The following is a 22,888-nucleotide window of genomic DNA, read 5'->3' on the forward strand; positions in this document are numbered from 1 at the left end:
GTGTTTCCCCGATGGTAAGACACTGTCTTATTTTTTTTGGAAGGCCAAAATATGCTCTAGGGCTTATTTTCGGGGGGATGCCTTATTTACCCTTTCATGTCCCCTCTGTATCTCTATCCTTATTCAGTAGGTCCTGCTTACCCTTTCTCTTCTTTGTGTCACTATCTCCATTTTCAGCTTTCCCCCCCTTTTCCTTTGTTACTGCACCCTGTAGCTAGAATCTTTCCACCCTCCCTCCACTCTGGCCCAGCCCAGTATGAAATATTTCCTTTTGTTTCCCTCCCCTCTCTCTTTCTCTCTCTCTTCTGCTCCCTCACCCACGAGTCCTGCATCTGGCCCTCTCCCTTCTACCTGCACCTGGCAACACATCGAGGCCTTCCCTCTACGAGTCCCACCTTTGTGGAAAAAGGAAGTTGAAACAAGCGGGACTCGCAGAGGGTAGGCCCCGACATCAGAAGCTTGTGTCGATCGCTGCTGCTGAGTTGCCGAAGAGAGCCGCGGAGCAGGGGATGTGGCCGGAAGCAGGTAGAAGGGAGAGGGAGATAGGAAGGCTGTAGATCTCCGGAGCATGACACCGACCCCGGCCAGGATGATTTCTTTTTCAGGCGTGCATCTTACAAGTCCAGCGTCGCGGCGGGAAATAGCCATGCTGAGCAGTGAGCTCAGCACTACACAGATGAAAGCCTTGCTTGCTTATTGGTCCGGCGGCACGGCGGGGCGGGGCCGCCGGACCAATCAGCAAGCAAGGCTTTCATCTGTGTACGTGCTGAGCTCACTGCTCAGCATGGCTATTTCCCGCCGTGACGCCGGACTTGTAAGTTGCATGCCTGCGTGACACACTACCGGAGCCACGGCAAAGGTGGAAAAGAGCCGCATGCGGCTCTGGAGCCGCGGGTTGCCGACCCCCGCGGTAGACGGAGGGACCACACGGAGTCATCCACCGTACCACCCGATTCGGGTAAGCGCAGGTATCGGTGGGTGGCTTATTTGCGGGGGGTGCCTTATTTTACAATTTTTTCTAAAAAGGGGGGGCTGTCTTATTTGATGGCCCTGCCTTATCATCGGGGAAACACGGTACTACTATTTTATCGTTTTTATAGTGCTGATGGGGTCCTTTGTCTAATATGGGGATAGGAAGTTCTGCAATTGATTAATTTGTTTCCTACTTTCAAGATAGACCTATGCAAGTGAAAAACAATAAATGTATTTCTACAGACTATATAGATAGGAGGTACCACAAGGTTCTGCACTATCTGAGCTTTTGCTCTATCTTTATTTGGTATTGTTGGGCAATGTATTTCGTAAGTTAGGTATTAGTTATTATCTGTATGGAGATGATGTATAATTTTTTTCCTCTTTCATACTGGCAAAGTGACATTATACTGTATTTGAGTGCAATTGATTGGATGATGTGTCATAGACTAGCTTTGAAACTTGCAAAAATTGAGTTGATGTTGGTTGGGAGGGTTGAAGATCCATTATGGCCAGAAGTTGCTGAGGTAGATAGTATGGTGCAAAAGAAAGTGAACGTTTTAGGTGTTTGGATAGATTCTCTTTTATCCATGAAGGATCAGGTTTTATGTGTCATTAAATCTACTTTCTTTCAGATGCGGCTTTTGAGTAGATTACAACCAATGCTGTTCCCATATGATTTTCGTCTTCTAACTCAGAGTGCTGTATTGCAAAGCTTGGATTATTGCAATGCTCTGTATTTGGGTGTCATTATCCAAATGTAGATCTTTACAAGTGGTTCAGAACACTACAGCATGTTTAATCTTTGGTGGCAGTAAATTTGAGCATGTGATATCTTTAGTACGAAAATTGCATTGGCTACCTTTTAAATCTACAGCAGTGTTTAAAGTGTTGGTATTTTTTTTTTTAAATTCTTTATTCATTTTCAAACTCAAACAGTGTTATACAGGAGTATATTATAAAATATCTTAAAGACAACACTTACATCTTTCAATAAATACAATAATAATTATTTTTACCCCTCCCCCCTTATTTTAATATAATCAAGTAATCAAATAATATTACATCCATCTTTTACAACAATCCCAATACACTTTCTTCCCCTCTTCCCCCCCACTCCCTGGATGTGTAAGGAATGAACAAAAGTATAGGGAAGTATCATTCAATTATTAATAAAATTAGTCAACGGACCCCATTTCAATTTAAATAATTTATTGTTACCCCTTTGATCAGAAAACGTTCTCTCGAACCTATAACTCAAACATAACATGTGTCACCAAAAAGTAAAATTTAGACGATCATAGTTTTTCAAATTTGTTATGATCATTTGGATGGCTATCCCAGTCATGATTCCCAACAATCTATTTTTATATTTATCAAGTAGTGGCTTAGGGGATAATAATAATAATAATAACTTTATTTCTTCTATACTGCCATAATCTTACGACTTCTAGGCGAATTATCATATCATAAGATAGCAGAATCACAGACTCCAGAATCATATTAATATGACCCCAAATAAAACGCCAGAAAGTAAGTATTAATGGACCATAAAAAAGCAGATGATTCAGTGTCCCAATGTCAAGATGACATCTTTAGTACACAAATTGCATTGGCTACCTTTTAAATCTACAATAGTGTTTAAGGTGTTGGTATTGATTCTTCAAGCAATTCACCGAGGGATATAGTAGTATCTTTCACATGTTGTGACATTACATCAGCCCTGTCAATCCTTAAGATCAGAGGCCATGATGCATTTATCTATAGATAAGTTACAGTATGTGAGGCTTGCTAGTACCATATTGATGGCTATTTTGGTGGCAGGAGTGAAGCTTTCAAATAGTTTGGTTGGACAATTGAGAATAATAACTTTAGAGTTTTAAAAATTATTAAAAACATCTCTTTTAATAGATGTTTTAAGTGGTAATAAAGCAGTGACTGAAAAGAATGAAGTGATTAATGGAAATGTTATTTGTATATTGTTATGTTTTATTGTGTTTTATACTGTTTTGATCTTATGACTGTTTTCCCCCCTGCAATCTGCTTGGGTATAAGCAAAATATAAGTTTTTAAAATAAATACCCCCCTTTTATAAAACTGCAAAAGCAAATGCTTTGTGCTATTCCTGATGCTCATACAGTACCTATGAGTATCAGAAGTAGCAAAAAGCATTCAGTATGCCGGCCTGTGCTAAAAACTGCTTTTGCAGTTTTGTAAAACGGTGTGTGTGTGTACATAAAAGTAAGACTGCAGGAATCGCGAGGGGACAGGGATGAAAAATGCGGGGATGGTGAGGGAACGGGGATGAATCTTTGTCCCCATGTCACTCTCTAGTGCTAAGCACAAGGCACTGGGGTGCCTAAATCTTGGTGCCAATGTATAAAAATGCCATCATAGTCTTCTCCTACTAGCACCTGTGCTCCTCTGTTATAAATACTTCAAAGACCCACCAGATGAAAAAGTCTGACTCAGGTTTAAAGGAACATTATTTTTTCAGTCATTAGGATCATATGGAGTGATGTACTGCAGGATGTTGTGTTAAAGAAGACGAAAAGTAAGAGCAGATTGGATGATTCTCTCTGTAATGGATACGTTGAGAGCAGATTCATTTCTGAAGTGCAAATGTGGGATTTTTTAAAATTTAGTTGCTTGGATTTTCCAAATAGCTTTATTGCACAATTCAATACCATCCTCCTATTGAGTAAACATAACAGTGAGCCTCTCTAGAGATAACAAGAATTTCAATCACATCTTCTATCTCTATGGCATATTTAAGCAAAGCATCTGGTATCAGATTATTTCCAAATGTAATATTAGAACTGGCTGTTTAAGTTCTTTCCTAATAAGAGTCTCATTACAAAATGCCCAAAGACCAAACAAGAAATTTAAACATTTTAGGTTACCATTAATGAAATATCTTTAAAAATGGCATTAGCCTTTGCTTACATTCTTTGCTTCACTGTGATTCTCTGTAATCTATTGATAAGACACAGTAAATGAGCTATCACAGACCCGCTCTGGAAGATAAAAGAATGCAGGATCCATACGTGAAAAGAATATTCAGAATCTGTGTTAAACTCCAGACATCTGTTCAGCTATTGAGTGTATAGCAATGCAGTTTTAGTAATGACAACCCTGAGCACTTGGCCTTGCCAGTGAGGAAACCATTCATCAATTTTCAAGCTTGCATTACAATCAAATTGGGCAAAACTAGGCTTCTCTGTTTAAAAAACAGTAATTCAAGACTATAAGACCGAAATTGATAGAAGGGGGAATAAAATTGCTCAAAACAGACGAGTGTTATATCAAAGGAAAACAACCCAAAATCAATATATACTTTACTATGTAACTAGAAAGTACAGTACTCAACATGGAAAAGGAAGCACAGTTGAACTCAACATGAGAAGGCGGAACCATTACACAAGAACATCACACAAAGTCCAACTATATTGAAATACATTTTCAATGTTTAGCCTAAACATTATAAAAATAAAATCAAATATTTCTATGTTCCCACTTCCTCAGATTCTTATGTGAAGAGTTACTATATTGCAGGTAAGCTGTCAAAGCATTTTAGTAATATTTAAAGTAGCAACACCGTACAAAGGCAACAGAATGGGCTAGACCGGTGTTCTGCAACTGGTCCATGGACCGGTGCTGGTCTGCAGAAATTTTCTGCCAGTCCACAGGGCCGGCACATCCATCGGGCCCAAGACAGTGTTCTTCAGCCGCCGGTCCACGGTGCGTCTTCGGGCAAGCTCTCTGAGTGCTTCAGTGCACAAAGCTGTGGGAAAAGGCTCCTGCGCGCTTCCTGCACCTGAACCAGAAGCCTTCTCTCTGACATCGCAACGTCAGAGGGAAGGCTTCCAGATGAGGTGCGGGACGCATGCGAGGAGCCGCTGCCCACAACTTTGTGCACTGAGCACTCTGGGAGCCGGCCTGAAGACGCCGTGTTGATCGCACTATGGACTGGCCTGAAAATAACACCGGTGGGTAGGCCAGAAGGCAAGGCACAGCAAGGAGGGAGAGAGACAACGGTAGGGGGAATGCTTTTATTTTTTTTATTTAGGGATTGATTTACATCTGCTGTTTGTTAATATGATTATATTTTGTGTGTGTATATATGAAAAATGAATGGAAAAAATGGTGTTACAATTAGTACTATTATGGGGGCAGAGATTGGGTGGAGATGGGCACGACTTAGCCCAGTGTTCTTCAACTGCCGGTCCGTGGACCGGTGCCGGTCCACAAAATAATTATTTCATTTCCGCCGGTCCATTGGTGTCAAAAGGTTGAAGAACACTGCTTTAGAGCATAGAACACACCTGCTCTCTACTTCCCCCCCCCCATTGGAGCATGAACCTTTATCGTCTAATAAATAGGATCCTTTGAGAAAATGGAAACCCGCATGTTCATATTCAAGCTAGAAGCAAATGCAAATAAGAAAACCTCACAGTAGATTTGGAATTGGTGTGAGCTTTCCATTCTATTTTTTAGCGAATGGGAAGTGTGCAACAATCTCCAAACTACTGTGGGACGTCTGAGAACACCCCACAGTAGTGGGTTTTAACACATTAGCTCTTACTGCAGCTTAGTAAAAGGGCCCCTATGTGAGCCAGCAGAGTTATTTATTCTCCATGTTTTAAATTTTGTGTTGTTTTTAGATTATAATTAAAAGATAAAGAAACAAATGTATTTATTGGTTTCTATTGCTTTTAAGACTTTGACCAATACTTTATTTCTGCTGTAATTTGCTCTGATCTATTATTGCAATGGTGAAATGTAAATTCAATTATAAATAAATCATATTGGAAAATAGAGCCCCCCAAAAGCAGGGGACCTAGGACATCAACCCAATTAGCCCTACTCTAGAGACAACCCTACCTTAACAGACACAGTCTCTCCTGAATTTCTCCTAAGGTAGAAACTCTGGCAAAAAACATTAAAAAGGGGACAAATCCTTCTTTAGGTATATCAGTGATAGGAAAAGGAACACAGACGGTATAGTACGCCTTAGACAACTGGACGGAAACTACGCGGTGGCGGATTCAGAAAAAGCAGAACTACTAAATGAATATTTCTGCTCAGTCTTCACCTGCGAAGCACCGGGACACGGACCACAGTTGAAGGTAAAACAAGACGTGGATGACCCGTTTCAGAATTTTGAGTTCACACCTGGGGACGTCTACAACGAACTGGCAAGGCTAAAGGTAAACAAGGCCATGGGACCGGACAATTTACACCCAAGAGTGCTCAGGGAATTGAGAGATATTCTGGCGGAACCGTTGGCAGTGCTCTTCAATCTCTCACTAAGTACGGGGATAGTTCCATTGGACTGGAAAACAGCCAATGTCGTTCCTCTACACAAAAAGGGTTGTAAGGCTGAGGCTGCGAACTACAGACCGGTAAGCCTCACCTCAATAGTGTGTAAACTCATGGAAACACTAATTAAGTATAAATTAGATACGATCCTGAACGAGGGAAATCTCCGGGATCCCAGTCAACATGGATTCACCAAGGGTAGGTCATGCCAGTCCAATCTTATCAGCTTCTTTGACTGGGTAACAAGAAGACTGGACTCAGGAGAGTCCTTGGACGTCGTGTACCTGGACTTCAGCAAAGCGTTTGACAGCGTCCCACACCGCAGGCTGCTGAACAAGATGAAATCTATGGGATTAGGAGAGACTCTAACTGCATGGGTTAAAGATTGGCTTAGTGGCAGACTTCAGAGGGTGGTGGTTAACGGTACCCTCTCTAAAATGTCGGAGGTGACTAGCGGAGTGCCACAGGGTTCAGTCCTGGGCCCACTCCTCTTCAACATATTCATTGGGGATCTGACTCAAGGGCTTCAAGGCAAGGTAACCTTATTCGCTGATGATGCCAAACTATGCAATATAGTAAACGGCTATAATCTACAGGATGCTATGGAGCAAGACCTACGTACTTTAGAAAGTTGGTCCTCGATCTGGCAGCTGGGCTTCAACGCCAAGAAATGTAAGGTCATGCATCTCGGTAACGGAAATCCTTGCAGAACTTACACCCTGAATGGAGAAACTTTAACCAGGACTACGGCAGAACGAGACTTAGGAGTAATCATCAGTGCTGACTTGAAAGCAGCCACTCAAGTGGAGAAGGCTTCATCTAAAGCACGACAGATGATAGGTTGTATCAAGAGAAGCTTCGTCAACAGGAAGCCTGAAGTCATGATGCCATTGTACAGAGCCATGGTGAGACCTCATCTGGAATACTGTGTGCAATTTTGGAGGCCACATTACCGTAAAGATGTGCTCAGAATTGAATCAGTTCAGCGGATGGCCACCAGGATGGTCTCGGGGCTAATGGGTCTTCCGTACGAAGAAAGACTGAGCAAATTGCAACTCTACACTCTCGAAGAGCGTAGGGAGAGGGGAGACATGATTGAGACATTTAAGTACATCACGGGACGGGTCGAGATGGAAGATGATATCTTTCTTCTGAAGGGACCCTCGACCACAAGAGGTCATCCGCTCAAACTCAGGGGAGGGAAGTTTCGTGGAGACGCCAGGAAATACTTCTTCACGGAAAGAGTGATTGAGCATTGGAACAAGCTTCCAGTGCAGGTGATCGAGGCACGCAGCATCTCAGACTTCAAGAAAAAATGGGATACCTATATGGGATCCCTACGAGGGTCATGCCAAGGGATAGAGTCACTAGGGTATAGACTTGAAAGAGCAGGTCAGTAGAGTGGAAGTATAATTACAATCATACTTAAGAGGGTCATTAGACTTAATAGGGAGGGTCAATAGGGTGGGCAGACTTTATGGGCTGCCGTCATCTTTCTATGTTTCTATGTTTCTACCACTGTCAAAAACAGGATGTTGGTTCAAATAAACCTTTAATTTAACCCAGTGTGGCTGCTCATGTTCATTTATGAACATGGAGCCCTGATTTGCCCAAGAAAAATAGATCCATAAACTCATACATGTACTGTATGGGATAAAACTTGGACTGGCTCACTGTGAATTATGACATGGAATTCTCTGGTAACCCTGGGTAGGTAGGAATGGGATGAGAAGAGAGAGCAGGAGAGCTATTTCAGAGGATAATCTGTAGGATTTAACCTGGGGACTGAAATAAACCCAAATACATAAATAAATAAATAAATTAAAGATTAGTAGACCTAAATTTCATTTTGCATTATTTGAAGACAAGCATTGTGGGATCCAGAAACAAAAGCCCAAGATGACTTCAGAAGGGATGTGATATTGTTGCTCTAACTCATCTGGGTTCCTGAGTGAAGAATTTCTGGCTAGCATCCATCAAGACTGATTGCAGACGCTTTTCATAAGGTAGTTTTTCATTTATTAATGCCAGCATACAGCGTTTGTCACACTTGCCTTCCAGCACAGAACATACAGTAATGATAATATTTCAATCTAAGAATAATCCCTTCCAACAACAAAATAGACCCACAAATTTTTTTTTTGTTCTTTTTTTCTTTAATATAAAGGCTGAAGAAGACGATCAGGCCAGGTTACTGCTGACAGAAATGATTATTTTAAAAAAAAAAAATACACAACATTATAACTTAATTTTTTTTGTTTGTCCATCAGTATCCAAATAACCCTGGACGAACCGTATACACAGCAACATAAAGGTCAAAATAAAGCAATTCCAATCTCTATGGTGCAAGCTGTGGTTTGTCCTGTTTCCCTACGTGTGATTTCTTGAACGTGTACATTATAAGCAGGAGCATGGGTAAATGCCACAGGCTGCAGAAGAATAGCTTCCTGGAGCTGCTGCGGTCTGAATCCCTGTAAAATCGAAAGCCGAGGTAGGAGATGTATATGTTGATGGGAAGTGATGCAATAGGGAAAGTCCAGGTGGTGACGCTTAGGACGGGAGCCAGTGTTGAGAGTCCAATTAAAGCTAGGCAGTGGCGCAGCGCCACCCGCTTGCACAGTGCTGGGTGGGTGACTGACATCATGCAGTAGCCTCCCCTGGAGTAATCCTCCCGCAGGTTCCAACTCAGAGCATTGAAATGAGGAAACTGCCATGAGTAGAGAATCCCTCCCAGTAGCAGAGCTCCTACAAAGAAAGGATGGGTAGATGGATGGGGATAAAAAAACAAAAATACAATATTATAACATTCATTATCATGCTCAGAGCATATTTTCCAACTTAATAGATTTTCATTCATGAGATATAAATCGGAATAGCAAAGAGTTATTTCTATCTCTGCTCTAGTTTGTCTTTGATTTACAGGGATATGCTATGCAGATTATATAACCTGGGTATTGGAACATAACAATTTATTGGCATTATTAACTGGGATTAAGTACGAGACCTCGTATAGTTACTGGAATACCAGAATGCAAGCACTCATAAAACTGCATTGTTTGATAGATTTATCTCCTAAACAGAAGTTACACTAAATCTAACAATTTTATCAAGTTTCAAATTTATTTAAAAATTTTATAAACTGCCCAATTGGCCTTCTAGGTGGTGAACATTATGTTAAAAACATGTGGAAGGGCACAATCAAAAAAAGCATCTAGGTCCCCTTTTGGTCTAAGTCCCTAAACGTTCAACCCAGAAGCAGGGAAAGTGTCCATAACCAAAACAAACGTCCATGTTTTGATTATGACCTTCCTCTGCCTAAACGCCCAATCTCCACTACGTCTACAAGTACCCCCACAGCACGTCTACACTTTTTAGCCATAATGAAACAAAAACACACCTAGGCCACAAACGTCCAACAGAAGGGCTTTTAGGCGAAGGAGGAGCCAATCCTTCACCTAAAAGCTGAATTCTGTAACCGGTGCCTGTCAAAAACAACACCGGTTACAGAATCCCCCCCCCAACGATCCAGGCAGGAGGGTGCCCAAGCCCTCCTGCCATGTCAAACCGCGACCCCCCCCCCTCCCGACAACATCGGGGCAAGAGGGAGCTCAAGCCCTCTTCCCCCCCCCACACGATCGGGGCAAGAGGGAGCTCAAGCCCTCTTGCCCCAGCCAACCGCGGCACCCCCAACAATATCGGGCCAGGAGGGAGCCCAAGCCCTCCTGGCCCTGGCGACCCCCCCCCCCCACTAGTTGTTCAGGCCAGGAGGGAGCCCAAATCCTCCTGGCCCAGCTGATCCTGCCCCCCCCCCCCCCCGGACAACATCAGGCCAGTGAAAAGTCTTGCTCCTGTGGTACAAAAATTGTGCCCATGTCAGACTCAGCATCTCCTCCCCAGTTCCTCTTGCACCTATTTTACCTCCAGGAGCCAGCCATGCCACGATGAAGACAGAAGGAACTCAAAACCAAAGCCCGAGACCAATGTAATTTGAAGAATAAAATTAGCAGACAACAAAAGGTAGAAAAAAAAAAATTTTATATTTTGTGATTAGAATATTTCAGATTTTGAAATATGTATGCTGCTAGAACTGGTATTAGACATAACTGGGGACCGCAAAGCCCAGGCTGTGCTTTTTTAGCTTCCAGCTGGCTTAGGGCTCTCTCTCTGACCAGGGGGCAGTTGCACTCCCCTAATACTATTCCTGCCATGTGTGACCGAAGTATTCTGTTAGCTTGATTTTTCTATGTAGTAATTTGGTTTGTTCAGTTTTCACAATAGTGGAGGGGATATTTGTGAAAGTGAGGGGAGACAGGTGTTTTGTTGATCCTTGTTGCTCTATATTATTTGTGTTTATAAAATGACAATTGTACAGAATATTGTCTCTTTTTATGCTTTAATAAAATAAGTTCAGTATAAAATCATAACTATTCGAGGCTTGTGCTGATGGGATCTGACAGTTTGCGGGGCGGGGACGGGACTGAGCTCGCAGAGCCGGGCAGGGCCGGGGACTGAGCTCGCAGGAATGGGGACGGGACAGGAACAGTGAAAAACTTTTTCCCCGTGTCATTCTCTAGTCTGCCTTGCAAGCTGCAAATAAAGTAGACTAGAAGATCCAGGAGAAACATACCATTATCCATTTTGAAGATGACCATACAAAAAATACACACAAATAGAAATAAACAAACAATATTCATAGAAACAAAGGAGACCTTTGTTGACCCAAGCTCAAAGGAAATCCAAGCTCAAACTTCCTTGCCCAGCTTTGGTAAGAGTGCTCAGAAAAAATTTTACCACTGGATGCACTGATATTAACTGGGGCATAAATAAATAGGAGGAAATAGTTTTTATTCAAAGAATAGTTAAGCTCTGGAACCCATCGCAACAGATGTGGTACAGAGGTTAGCGTAGCTGGGTTTGAGGAACAGTCCATAGTCTGCTGTCAAGGCAGACATGGGGGAAGCCACTGCTTGTTTGGATTGATAGCATGGAATGTTGCTACTATTTGGGTTTCTGCCAGGTGCTTGTGATCTGGATTGGCCACTGTTGGAAACAGGAAACTGGGCTAGGTGGACCATTGATCTGACCCAGTATGGCTATTTTTATGTTCTTAGGAAACATGAGCTCCAGTGGGAGAAGGAAATGCTTGCCACCAAAAGAGCTATCAATAGGTGTGTCTACAGATGATCACTGATTAAGGAGAGATAAAAAAGACACACTTTTACTGACAGAGCTCTTGATGGGCCTGCTTTGCATTTACTGCTACCCAGGTTGTCCTTGCTTCCTTGTAGAGAGGTTCTACCTTGCTTTGCTTGCACCTAGTTCCTGCTTCATGCGTGGTTACTCTTCCACATCAAGTGCTATGTCCCAACCGTTCCATCTGTGCTGCTCCCAGGGAAGGTCCTGATAGCAAGGTATTGATTTCATTCCTCGTTTCCCCCCCCCCAACACATCTTTTCCAGAAGTGCTTTGACTTAGGTGCATGGGGAGGAGACAAGGGAAAGCAGCTCCTCAAGGGGGAGGGGGTGGATGTTAATCCTCCCCTCACCAACAGAAGCGTGAGCCACACTTTTTGGGTCACTTTACTGCCAACATTTATTGTACTGCTGAAATGGAGGTGGAAGAATGCAAAATGACAGAGTGCACTTACAACATTTGGGTATTCAGAAGCCTTAGGTTCAGGAGAGACAAAAGGAAAACCCAAGAGTGGGAGCAAAGAGTTCAATTAAGGAAGGGGGACTGAAAGAGAGTTGGGAGTGTTTTGAGCTTAAGTGAGGAGGGGGAGGAACAGAAGGTTGAGACATAGATGCAAGAGAGTGCTGGAATGATTGAGCCTCAGGAAGTCAAGCCAAGGAGACAGGCCAGGACTTACAATGGTGAATTTTACATAAAGAACATTTAAAAAAAAATCTATAGCTTTAAGTCTGTGTCTCGCAATCTTTTTTTTTTTTTTTAACCTATGGCACACTAAACAGAGCAAATAATTTTCATGGCACATTATAACTGAAATTATTATCTCTATAAACGTTTGTTAACATGAGAAGAATCTTCCATCTGCTGCTTACACTGCCATCAGCTCCCTCTTGATGTCCCGTCCTGGTCCTCTGACAGGAAGTGATATCAGAAGGGAACCGAGGCTGATGGGAGCAGCAGGTGGAAGATGATGCTTGCGCTGACAAAAATTTACAGAGATACACCTGGTTGGAGAGGAGGATAGGTGCCGGCGATGACAGACTCTTGCGTACACAATGTAGATATCATATAGTCTAGTGTACAGGCAGTCCCAGGGTTAAAAACGAGTTCTGTTTTTAAAACCGCTCTTACATTGAATTTGTATGTAACTCAGATCTTGTTTCTCTACACCAGGGGTGCATGAGATCTATTAGCATACAATGAAAGCAGTGCATGCAAATAGATCTCATGCATATTCATTGGGGAAATCCTGAAAACCCAACTGGATTGTGGCCCTCGAGGAGGGACTTTGACACCCCTGCTCTACACAAAGCTGCAGGCAGTGTTTCCTACATGCTGCCCATGGCTGAATCAGAAGCCTTCCCTCTGAACATAGAGTAGTGGAAAACTCTTTGTCCTTCCCAAAGTTTGATCCTAGTATTCTTCCCACCTCTTGCATCCCTTTCCATCAGTCCTACTGTTCCTTCTCCACCACATCCAATATTTCTCCCTCTCATCTCTCTCTTCTCCATGCATTTCTACCTCACTCCTCTCCCACCATGTCTAATAATTCTCTCCCTCCCTATGCCAACAATTCTTCTCTTTCTTCATTTCCCTATGTGCACTATCTCTCTTTTCCTTTCACTCAGACACCCATACCCAACAATTCTTCCTTTCAATTTCCTCCCCTCCTCAACATCTTTCCCTCATCTTGCCCCAAGGTTATGCTCCCCTCCCTCCATTCTGTGTCCCAAGTTCATGCCCCCTCCTCTCCTTCCTTCCATCCTTTGTCCGAAGTTTGTGCTCCCTCCCTTCCTTCTGTGTTCCAACATGCTCTGCTCCCTCCCTCCCTTCATTCTATATCCCAAGCTTGTGCCTCCCTCTTGTGGGTGTTTATCTTCTGGCTAGCTCCATCCTCCTCCTTCCAGCTATACTTGTTTCTCTTTACAAAGCTATGGGCAGTGGCTCCCTCCAATGTCAGAGGGAAGGCTTCTGAGTCAGCTATGGACCATGTGTAAGAGCCACTACCAGTGGCTCTATGAAGAGAAACAAATGCGGCTGGAAGGAGTCAGCTAGAAGGTAAACACCTGTGGAAGGGAATCACAAACTTGGGACACAGAACAGATAGAGGGAGGGAGACAGAGATGCGCGTTGGAACACTGAAGGGAGAAGCAGGACCTCCATTCATAAGTACAAGTCCGACGTAAATTGGATGTTCGTAGTCTGGAGATTGCCTATATATTTATTTTATGAATTATTTCTTTTGAAGGGAATTTTAAAAATAAATTCTGGTATCTCATGTGGCACACCTGGAATTTCTTTGTGGCACACCACTGTGCCGCGGCACACAGTTTGCGAAACACTGCTTTAAGTAATAATTAGTTGTGCATTATATCTGCAATTTACAGAAAGACAGTAATTATATGTAATATGGACAAATAGAGTACACAGAATTTGTAAATAGAGTACTGCGTGCAGAATTTGTAATTATTATTTCCTTATTTGTAATTATTATTTCCTCACGAGGCATCAACTGCAAATCTGGTCCTGTTACTCTTTGCTTCCTTTTCCACTGCAGTTCCCCAAAGAACTCCCATTATTTATTTTTTCCCATTGGGAAACTGACCATTTAATCCTACTGTTTCCTGTCTTTTAACCAGTAACCAATCCATAGTAGGCCATGGTCTCTTATCCGGTGACTTTTAAATTTCTAGAGGACCTTCTAAAGAGGGACGTGATCAAATGCTTTCTGATAATCCAAATACATTATATTGAACAGTTCACTTTTATCTACATGCTTATTCACTTCTTCAAACAATTCAAACGCATTAGTAAGGCCCAGGCTCCTTTTGCTGTATTAATGCTGACTCTTCACATTTGAACCATATTTCTCCCTTTAACTAGTTATTTTGTCCTTAACTGTAGCTTACACAATTTTGCCTAGTGTTGGTATCAGGGTCACTGGCCATCCCTGGACACCTTTTACAGCAATGTGGCTTAATCCAATCTAGTCCAAGTCAGACTCAACCTGGATTTTTTTCCCCAAAGTTCTCCCTCTTGAGTTCTAACCCCTGAGCAGTAAAACTGCTTATTCATTTCACTACAAAAATAAAGTGAACAATATTTCAGTGCTTCTGCTCAGGTTACCACAACAAGCAGGGCAGCGGTAAGCAAAGCTCACAGAACAAAGTGAGATGGGATTAATCATTCATGGATGTCACTTTTCCCAACAAAAGCCTCATTGAAGAACAGAGAGGATGAAAGTGACTCTTCCATTTGCAAATAAATGTAGAGCAGTAAGCTGCTTTCGAGAACAGGTGTCCCCTCCTGAAGGCTTTGATCATGGTTGGTTTGTTTGGCTTTAAGGAGATACTTTCAGAAGTTTCATATTTTAATTAAGTTATAAAGTGACATGTGGCATCTTGAGTAGAGAGGAAGATATTTTATCACGGCACAAAATCATGCAATTCAGTTCTAGGAAGCCTTACAAAAAAAATACAGTGATCTCCAAGGTTTGATTTGATCCACTTTGCAAAAGAAATACCTCGTCTCCTAGACAGCTGTTCAAGTCTCTGCTACCCACACACGTTACTGAATGACCAAATATCACATCCACTTACAGGACAAGCTTTGCAAATTCATTTTATGATTGCACTGGTGTTATGCAGAATGCAAATATTACCAGCATGTATCTGCAATGGCTATGGCTTCATAATTAGTGGGCTACTAGGATCTCTTTTTCTGTTCTGGCCTGCTTTATCTGATTTGTATCCACAAAGCACAGACTTGTTTAGATATGTTACCCACACACCATAATTTAACCAGGAAGGAAAGATATAAGGATGTAGGAGGCAATGTTCATGTTGTTTGATAAAATAAATTGGACTTAGGTAAAGTCTTTCATCCAAATAGAATCTAAACAAACTTTATAATTACAGGGTTCTGGAATTATACATGCTATTATCTCTGCAGAGGGTGGCCCGGACGGTCTTTTCTGGCACTCAAACTGGGTTGGCGGGGGTGGGGGGTAGGGTAGAGTGTAGATAGGAGATACAGTGTAAAGTGTTACCACACAACTACATTTAGGCAGCGAAGAGGGCAAACAGAATGCTAGGAATGATTAAGAAGGGGATCACAAACATTTGAGAAGGTTATCATGCTGCTGTACCGGGCCATGGTACGCCCCCACCTGGAATACTGCATCCAACACTGGTCGCTGTACATGAAAAAGGACATAGTACTACTCGAAAGAGTCCAGAGAAGAGCGACAAAAATGGTTAAGGGACTGGAGGAGTCGCTGTACAATGAGAAACTAGAGAAACGGGGCCTCTTCTCCCTTGAAAAGAGGAGACTGAGAGGGGACATGATCAAAACATTCAAGATATTGACTTAGTAGAGAAAGAGAGATTGTTCACTCTCTCCAAGGTGAAGAGAACGAGAGGGCACTCGCTAAAGTTAAAAGGGGATAGATTCCGTACAAACGTAAGGAAGTTCTCTTCACCCAGAGAATGGTAGAAATCTGGAACGCTCTCCCAGAGGCTGTTATAGGGGAAAGCACCCTTCAGGGATTCAAGAAAATGTTAGATAAGTTCCTGCTGGACCAGAACATATGCAGGTAAGGCTAGACTCAAATAGGGCACTGGTGTTTGACCTAAGGGCCGCCACGTGAGCAGACTGCTGGGCACGATAGACCCAGCAGCGGCAAATCTTATGTTCTTATGATTTGACCAATGTCCGATGAATTTTCAGCAGAGAGTGAATCTGAACTCAACAAATATTCTCCAGACGTTGAAAGAAGAGATATATTACTGTATAATGCTTGTAAGATTCTAGCAACACCAGAGTATTCTATACCTCCGATGGCTTTGGTTTTCAAGAAGCAAACTCTGCACCATTTTCTCTCTGGCGTGCACCCAGTTGATGGTGCATATCCCTTCCACAGCTTTGTACTCCAACTGCAAGTGAGGAAAGCATGTGAACCACGGCTCATTGAATTCTTTCCCCTCAGTGTGTGCATAAGACTTGGAGGGGGTAATTTGAGAGGAACAGAGCCTGAATATTCTGTTGGTTTGGAAACAGTAACAAAAGGAAATCAAGTGCAAAAATATATCAAACCATGGGATGTCACTATCAACAGATTTAAAATGATGGATTTAACAGTTTAACCACAGGGTGCTTCTGTTCCACAGAAAGAGGTATTAGTTGGCAGTACACACAGCAACCATTAATAAATCTGAGAAGTACAGTCAATATGTTTCACAGTAGAACTTAATCATTCAGATACACATTCATTTTCCTTGTTTTAAGACTCCTGCTCCCTGCCTCTTACATGCACCCACTCCTGCCTCCAGTACTACCATCTTGACAAAGGTGTGCAGGGTCAGTCTGCTATATAGGGAAAAATTCTCTGGAATGCATTGCATGGAGATGGGCACCACATTTTTTCAAGATAGCCATGCAGAAGCAGGCACAAGTGGACATCGTTCCTTCCTCAAGTTAAGGTGCTTATTGGGGTGGGGGGGTATTGGGTCTGAGAAGGAAGGAGGTCACTAGACATCAGGCAATTCTTTTTTTTTTTTTGACAGGAAAAAGAGGGGGAGTGGGGGTCAGAAGTAGAGATGGAGGCCACTAGATCACCAGGAAGCTTTATTTTTTAATGTTCGTTGGAATTTGGATGCACCTCAGGGATCTCCATAATCCCCCTTACTTTTTAATGTGTATTTACAACTTTGGGAGATTTGTAGTTTTGATAATCAAGAGATTATGTATGTGGACAATATGCAGCTGTTGCTCCCATTGTTGAGGCATAAGGATTTCACGGTGTTGAGGTTAAAGAATTGCCTAGCTGAATTGAATGGTTTGTTGAGATCTAGTTGCCTGGTGGTTAATGTTAGTAGAATTGCATGCTTGGATGTTGGAGACCTCTCTTCTTCTGATCTGGGGATACTCCCTATCCTTCGCCAATAGCCATTAGAGTGGAGGTAGTCTGTATGGGTTCTGTATGAGATCAGATCTCTTTTGTTATTCAGAAAACTTATTATAAATTGGAAATGATTAGACAAGACTTTTTTTGGAGAAAAAAACTTTGATGACGGTCATTTTGGATTATTGTAATGGTTTGTGTATGATTTTGCTTAGGAAATTACAAGTTCTCCAGAATAAAGTTATTGGGTAAACTGCTCTGGGAGAGGGTGAGCCCTTTATTGGCTCAATTATATTGACTCCATGTTAGAGAGAGGACCCCATTTAAATTTCTGACCATGATTTTTAAGGTTTTACAATTTCAGAAACCAAGATAACTTTATTCCTATATGTCAAATTGTGTTTTACTTTTGGAACAAGGTAATTTTCTCCAGATTCCTGGTACTGGAATTATAAGGAAGGTGGGGATCGAAAGCCTTTAGAGCTGTGGACTAACATGGCCACCACACCATCTGACTTAATGTTAGAAACAAACCTTATGGCATTTAGAAGTTAAAAACTTTATTTCCGGGTTAATTTGATTATTTGGTGTCTATGACTGGAAATGTTTTGGTTTGAAGAAGAAGAATATGCAACGATTGTGAATAGTATAAAATGTGGCGGTCAGGCTGATTTTTAGGTTGAAGAAATATATCACGTAACACCCTCCTATCGAGTACTGCATTGGCTGCCAATGGAGGCACTGGTGAAGTTTAAGTTTGGTTGCTTCTGTTTTAAGGCTTTGTTTGGTTTAGCTCCCAAATATATAATTGAGCTTTTCTCTTTTGCAACCAACAGACATAAGAGAAACTCACATCTGAATTTTGTTTTTCTGCCTGTTAGAGGATGTAAAGTTAAAAAACATCAGCAAAATCTTTTTTCATATCAAGCAGCGTTATGGGGTAAGGATTTAGAACAATTGCTTTTGCTTACTGACACTTATGGGGAATTTAGGAGACATCTAAAAACATATCTGTTTTCAAAGTATTTAGGCAGCTAATTCGTAAAAATTTTATTATGCACTATTTTGATCATTTTAGTGTCTCTAATTATTGGCTTTTAACTTTTTTTAGTTCTATTCAACTTCTTTTATTGTTTTTTTTTTTAAACTATTGTAAACCACATAGAACTTTATGGCCTTGCGGTATATAAGCTGATTATTATTTTTGAAGTTTTTAATGATTTAATTTTTATTCTCCCTCTCATTGTCTTTGTGATTTTGTGAACTATTTTGAATGGTGTTTTAGCCAGGAAAATGGTATATAAATGTGAATAAATAAAAAAATAAAAATAAAATTTTGGGGACAGGAGTTCGGGTTAGGGGGAGGGAAGGGGGTCATTAGACATCAGAGACCATGCCAAAAGTTAACAGAGCATGTAAGTCAGGTTGGGGGTGTCACTAGACACCCCTGACCAACCCTTCTATGCTGCTCTAGACGTCGTAAAAATTTTCTGCACCGTTCCTGCATTAAAACCCACTATTACCTTCCATGCACTGCATTAATTAATGGCCTCACTAACATGGATTTTGTGGCCACAACTTCTGTGCGATTTTAACACTCGCACTCAACTTCTTTCTGCACTACTGGAAAAGCAACATGGGTATACAACCTCAGGAACTGCACAGGCTTTCTGCATTGGTTCCACAGAAAGGACACAGTTAGGCTGCTCCACTGCGAAGTGAGGAAAATAAAAATTATCTAGTGAAAATAAAAATCCAATTTATTTTATATGTGCTTAAAAATGTACAGCTTGTACGCATTTTATTATAAGGGGATACATGCTGTTGACTCTGTATCTGCAGGTGCTGCCAACAGCATGTACTTAAGAACATAAGAATTGCCATACTGGGACAGACCAAAGGTCCATCAAGTCCAGTATCTTGTTTAAAACAGCGGCCAAACCAGGTCCCAAGTACCTAGCTAGATTCCAAATAGTGAAACTGATTATATGCTGCTTATCCTAGGAATAAGCAGTGAATTTCCCCAAGCCATCTCAATAATGGCTTATGGACTTCTCTTTTAGGAAATTATCCAAGTCTTTTTTAAACCCCGCAAAACTAACTGATTTTACCACATTCCCTGCAACGAAGTCCAAAGTTTAATTATATGTTGTGTGAAGAAATATTTTCTCTGTTTTGTTTTAAATCTACTACTTAGTAGCTTCATTGCATGCCCCCTAGTCCTAGTATTTTTTGAAAGAATAAACAAGCGATTCACATTTACCCTTTCCACTCCACTCAGTATTTTATAGACCTCCATTATATCACTCATGAGCCACCTTTTCTCCAAGCTGAACAGCTCTAGCCACTTTAACCTTTCCTTATAGGGAGTCATCCCAAACCTTTTATCATTTTTGTCACCCTTCTCTGCACCTTTTCTGTATCAACCTACATATTATGGCCGTTATTTTAGAAACATTTCCATGTGTAAACAGCAGCAATTACATGTGCAGATCGCATGCATGTGTAAATGTTATGCACATGTAGAGATCCACACCATACAGATTTCAAGAGGGTGTGGTTTGGGCAGGGCATAAATCTTACGTATGCAGTCCCCCATTCAACCAGAATTACAACCAGAACGAAAGAAGTCATCCTGCCGTTGTATCGGGCAATGGTGCGCCCGCACCTGGAGTACTGTGTCCAGTATTGGTCACCGTATCTTAAGAAGGATATGGCAATACTTGAGAGGGTTCAGAGCAGGGCGACACGAATGATTAAAGGCATGGAAACCTTTCATACACTGAAAGATTGGAGAGACTGGGGCTCTTCTCCCTGGAAAAGCGGAGACTTAGAGGGGACATGATAGAAACCTACAAGATCATGAAGGGCATAGAGAGAGTAGAGAGGGACAGATTCTTCAAACTTTCAGAACATAAAAGAACAAGAGGGCATTCGGAAAAGCTGAAAGGGGACAGATTCAAAACGAATGCTAGGAAGTTTTTCTTTACCCAGCGTGTTGTGGACATCTGGAATGCGCTTCCAGAGAGCGTAATAGGGCAGAGTACGGTGCAGGAGTTCAAGAAAGGATTGGTCAATTTCCTACTGGAAAAAGGGATAGAGGGGTATAGATAGAGGGCTACTGCACAGGTCCTAGACCTGTTGGGCCACCGCGTGGGCGGACTGCTGGGCATGATGGACCTCTGGTCTGACCCAGTGGAGGCATTACTTATGTTCTTAGCAGCGCCAAAATTGCAAAAAGACGCTGCCTGCAAAACTGTCCATAAAACCCCTTCACCAAAACAAAAAAAAATGCATATTAAAGAACAAATAATGAAAAAACCAAAACCATATTTTTCCTTTCATTTCTTTTTCTAATAGCCTGACCGCATACATTAATAAAAAAACGTTCCACTCGATGCTTCCATTCAAACCTCCTGGAGACACAGTATCCCTGTCAAAAATCCATCTTTGTTCCATCTGCCATATACGTCTTTGTATATTCCCTCTTCGAATTGATGCTGGAATAGAATCCAGAACCCAACACTGAGGACGATATCCACTTCCACTGGCATGAGACCAGCTGAAATGGAACACAATGATCATTCAAGGGCAGTATCTCTGCCTTCTCCCAGTTAATTTTATAACAACAGAAGGCAGAGAGGTTTGTCAGTCACCAGAATAAATTGAGCTACAGAGGGCTGTGGATCTATCAAATATAACAGAACATCATCTGCATATGCCAATAGTTTAGATCCGCGCTCAGCAAACATGCTTTACAATTTTAAACTTTTAACAGCAATTGAAGCTCATGTTGTATCATTGAAAGAAACCGTCATCAATGTTACCAAAATAATTATGGCTTTTGCCATGCATTCCCGGTACTTTTTTGGAGCCACTCTTTTTGGGCCAAAAGTGTACTTCAGCTTTAAAAATCTACGTGGAAAGTAAAGGCCAAGGCAGAAAATAGGAGAAGGAAATGATCTGCAAATCACTTAATTTTTTTAAGTATAATTTACTTAAGTGTTAGCAGGTTTTGCAGCATAAGCATTATTGTTCCACATAAAAAAAGAATGAATTAAAAAGATGTAGAGAATGATTTTACCCTGCAATATATATATATATATGTATATATATATATATATATATATATATAAGAAACCTATATGCAGAATATGGACAATACAGTTAAAATATCAGCAACAAACCAGATGTTTAATATTGCTTCTATTCCCCAAACTGGTGTTTACTGCCTGGCAACCAATGGATGCGGTTTTGCTGGAAGCATAATTCTGGCAGTTATTTGCCTTGGATAATCTGAAGGAATTTTTCAATCATTTCCAGACTATGGTAGTTGCTTGGCACATTTGCAGCGGAGTACTAGTTTTTTGGTGCAAGGAACTACGAGTGTATTTGGCTCAGATCATAAAATGAAAGCTGAAGCTCAGCATGAACTAACTGAAAAGAATCTACCCAGCATTCATCTTCCTTCCCACTGCATGATATGATACAACTGGTTTACCTTAATGTAAAGGCCAAAAACGCACGACTCCTTTAATCTAAACCAGCGACTCTCGACCTGGTCCTCAGGACACACTCAGTCAGTCAGGTTAACAGGATGTTAATAGTCAGCTGCTATTTATGATATATTACCTCAGACTATATGTACAATTTGTTAACTTCATACAGCATAATTCTTTGTAACATATTTAACTCTATACAAAATTCTCTGTAATACAGTAATATGTTGCCTGATACCTACCTAGAACTCTAATTAATGAGGATTGGGCAGGATATAATATATTATATCTACCATGAATAAATATGAGATAGATTTGCATTCACTGTTTCCACTGTATGCAGTTCATGAATAGTCATGGCAGATATCCTGAAAAATCAATTGCCTGGATGTGTCCTAAAAAGTGGGATGAGAAGCCCTGATCTAAACTAAACTAAACCTTGGGTTTATATACCGCACCATCTCCACGAATGCGGAGCTCGGCACGGTTTACAGGAAGAAGGATGAGAGAGGAACTACAGTGGAGAGATTAAAGAGTTAGGTGTAAAGGGGGAAGGTGAGAGGCCTAAGAGGGGGGAAGTGTTACAGTTTTGAGAATAGCCAGGTTTTTAGGTGTTTGCGGAAGAGTTGGAGGGAGCTTGAGGTTCGGAGTGGGGAGGTGAGGTTATTCCAGATCTCAGTGATTCTAAAGGGGAGGGATGACCCAAGTTTGCCTGCATGGGAAATACCTTTTATGGAAGGGAAGGATAGTTTAAAAATTTGGAAGGATCTGGAGGAAGTAGGGGTTGGGGAGTTCCAGGATAGAGGGATAACGGCAGGAAGGATGCCATGTAGGATCTTGTAGGCCAGACACGCACATTTGAAGTGGATCCTGGGGATTACTGGGAGCCAATGGAGCTTAGACAGGAGTGGTGAGACGTGATCAAATTTGCTTTTCGCGAAAACAAGCTTAGCTGCGGCGTTCTGAATCCGCTGAAGTCTGTGGAGGCTTTTCTTGGTTAGGC

General features: G+C 41.6%; 1 protein-coding gene across 1 annotated transcript in view; it reads right to left on the reverse strand.

Moving 5' to 3' along the window:
* Window positions 1-8,296: 8,296 nt before the first annotated feature.
* Window positions 8,297-22,888, reverse strand: part of LOC117368380 (protoheme IX farnesyltransferase, mitochondrial) — a 368,703-nt gene continuing 354,111 nt past the window's right edge. Inside the window, exon 7 of the mRNA XM_033961979.1 lies at window positions 8,297-9,039. Coding sequence (XP_033817870.1) covers window positions 8,633-9,039 — 407 coding nt within the window. The 3' untranslated portion in view covers window positions 8,297-8,632. The remainder of the gene's footprint in view (window positions 9,040-22,888) is intronic.

The sequence above is a fragment of the Geotrypetes seraphini genome, chromosome 10 (genome assembly GCF_902459505.1).
Source record: "Geotrypetes seraphini chromosome 10, aGeoSer1.1, whole genome shotgun sequence".
NCBI classification, from domain to species: Eukaryota; Metazoa; Chordata; class Amphibia; order Gymnophiona; family Dermophiidae; genus Geotrypetes; species Geotrypetes seraphini.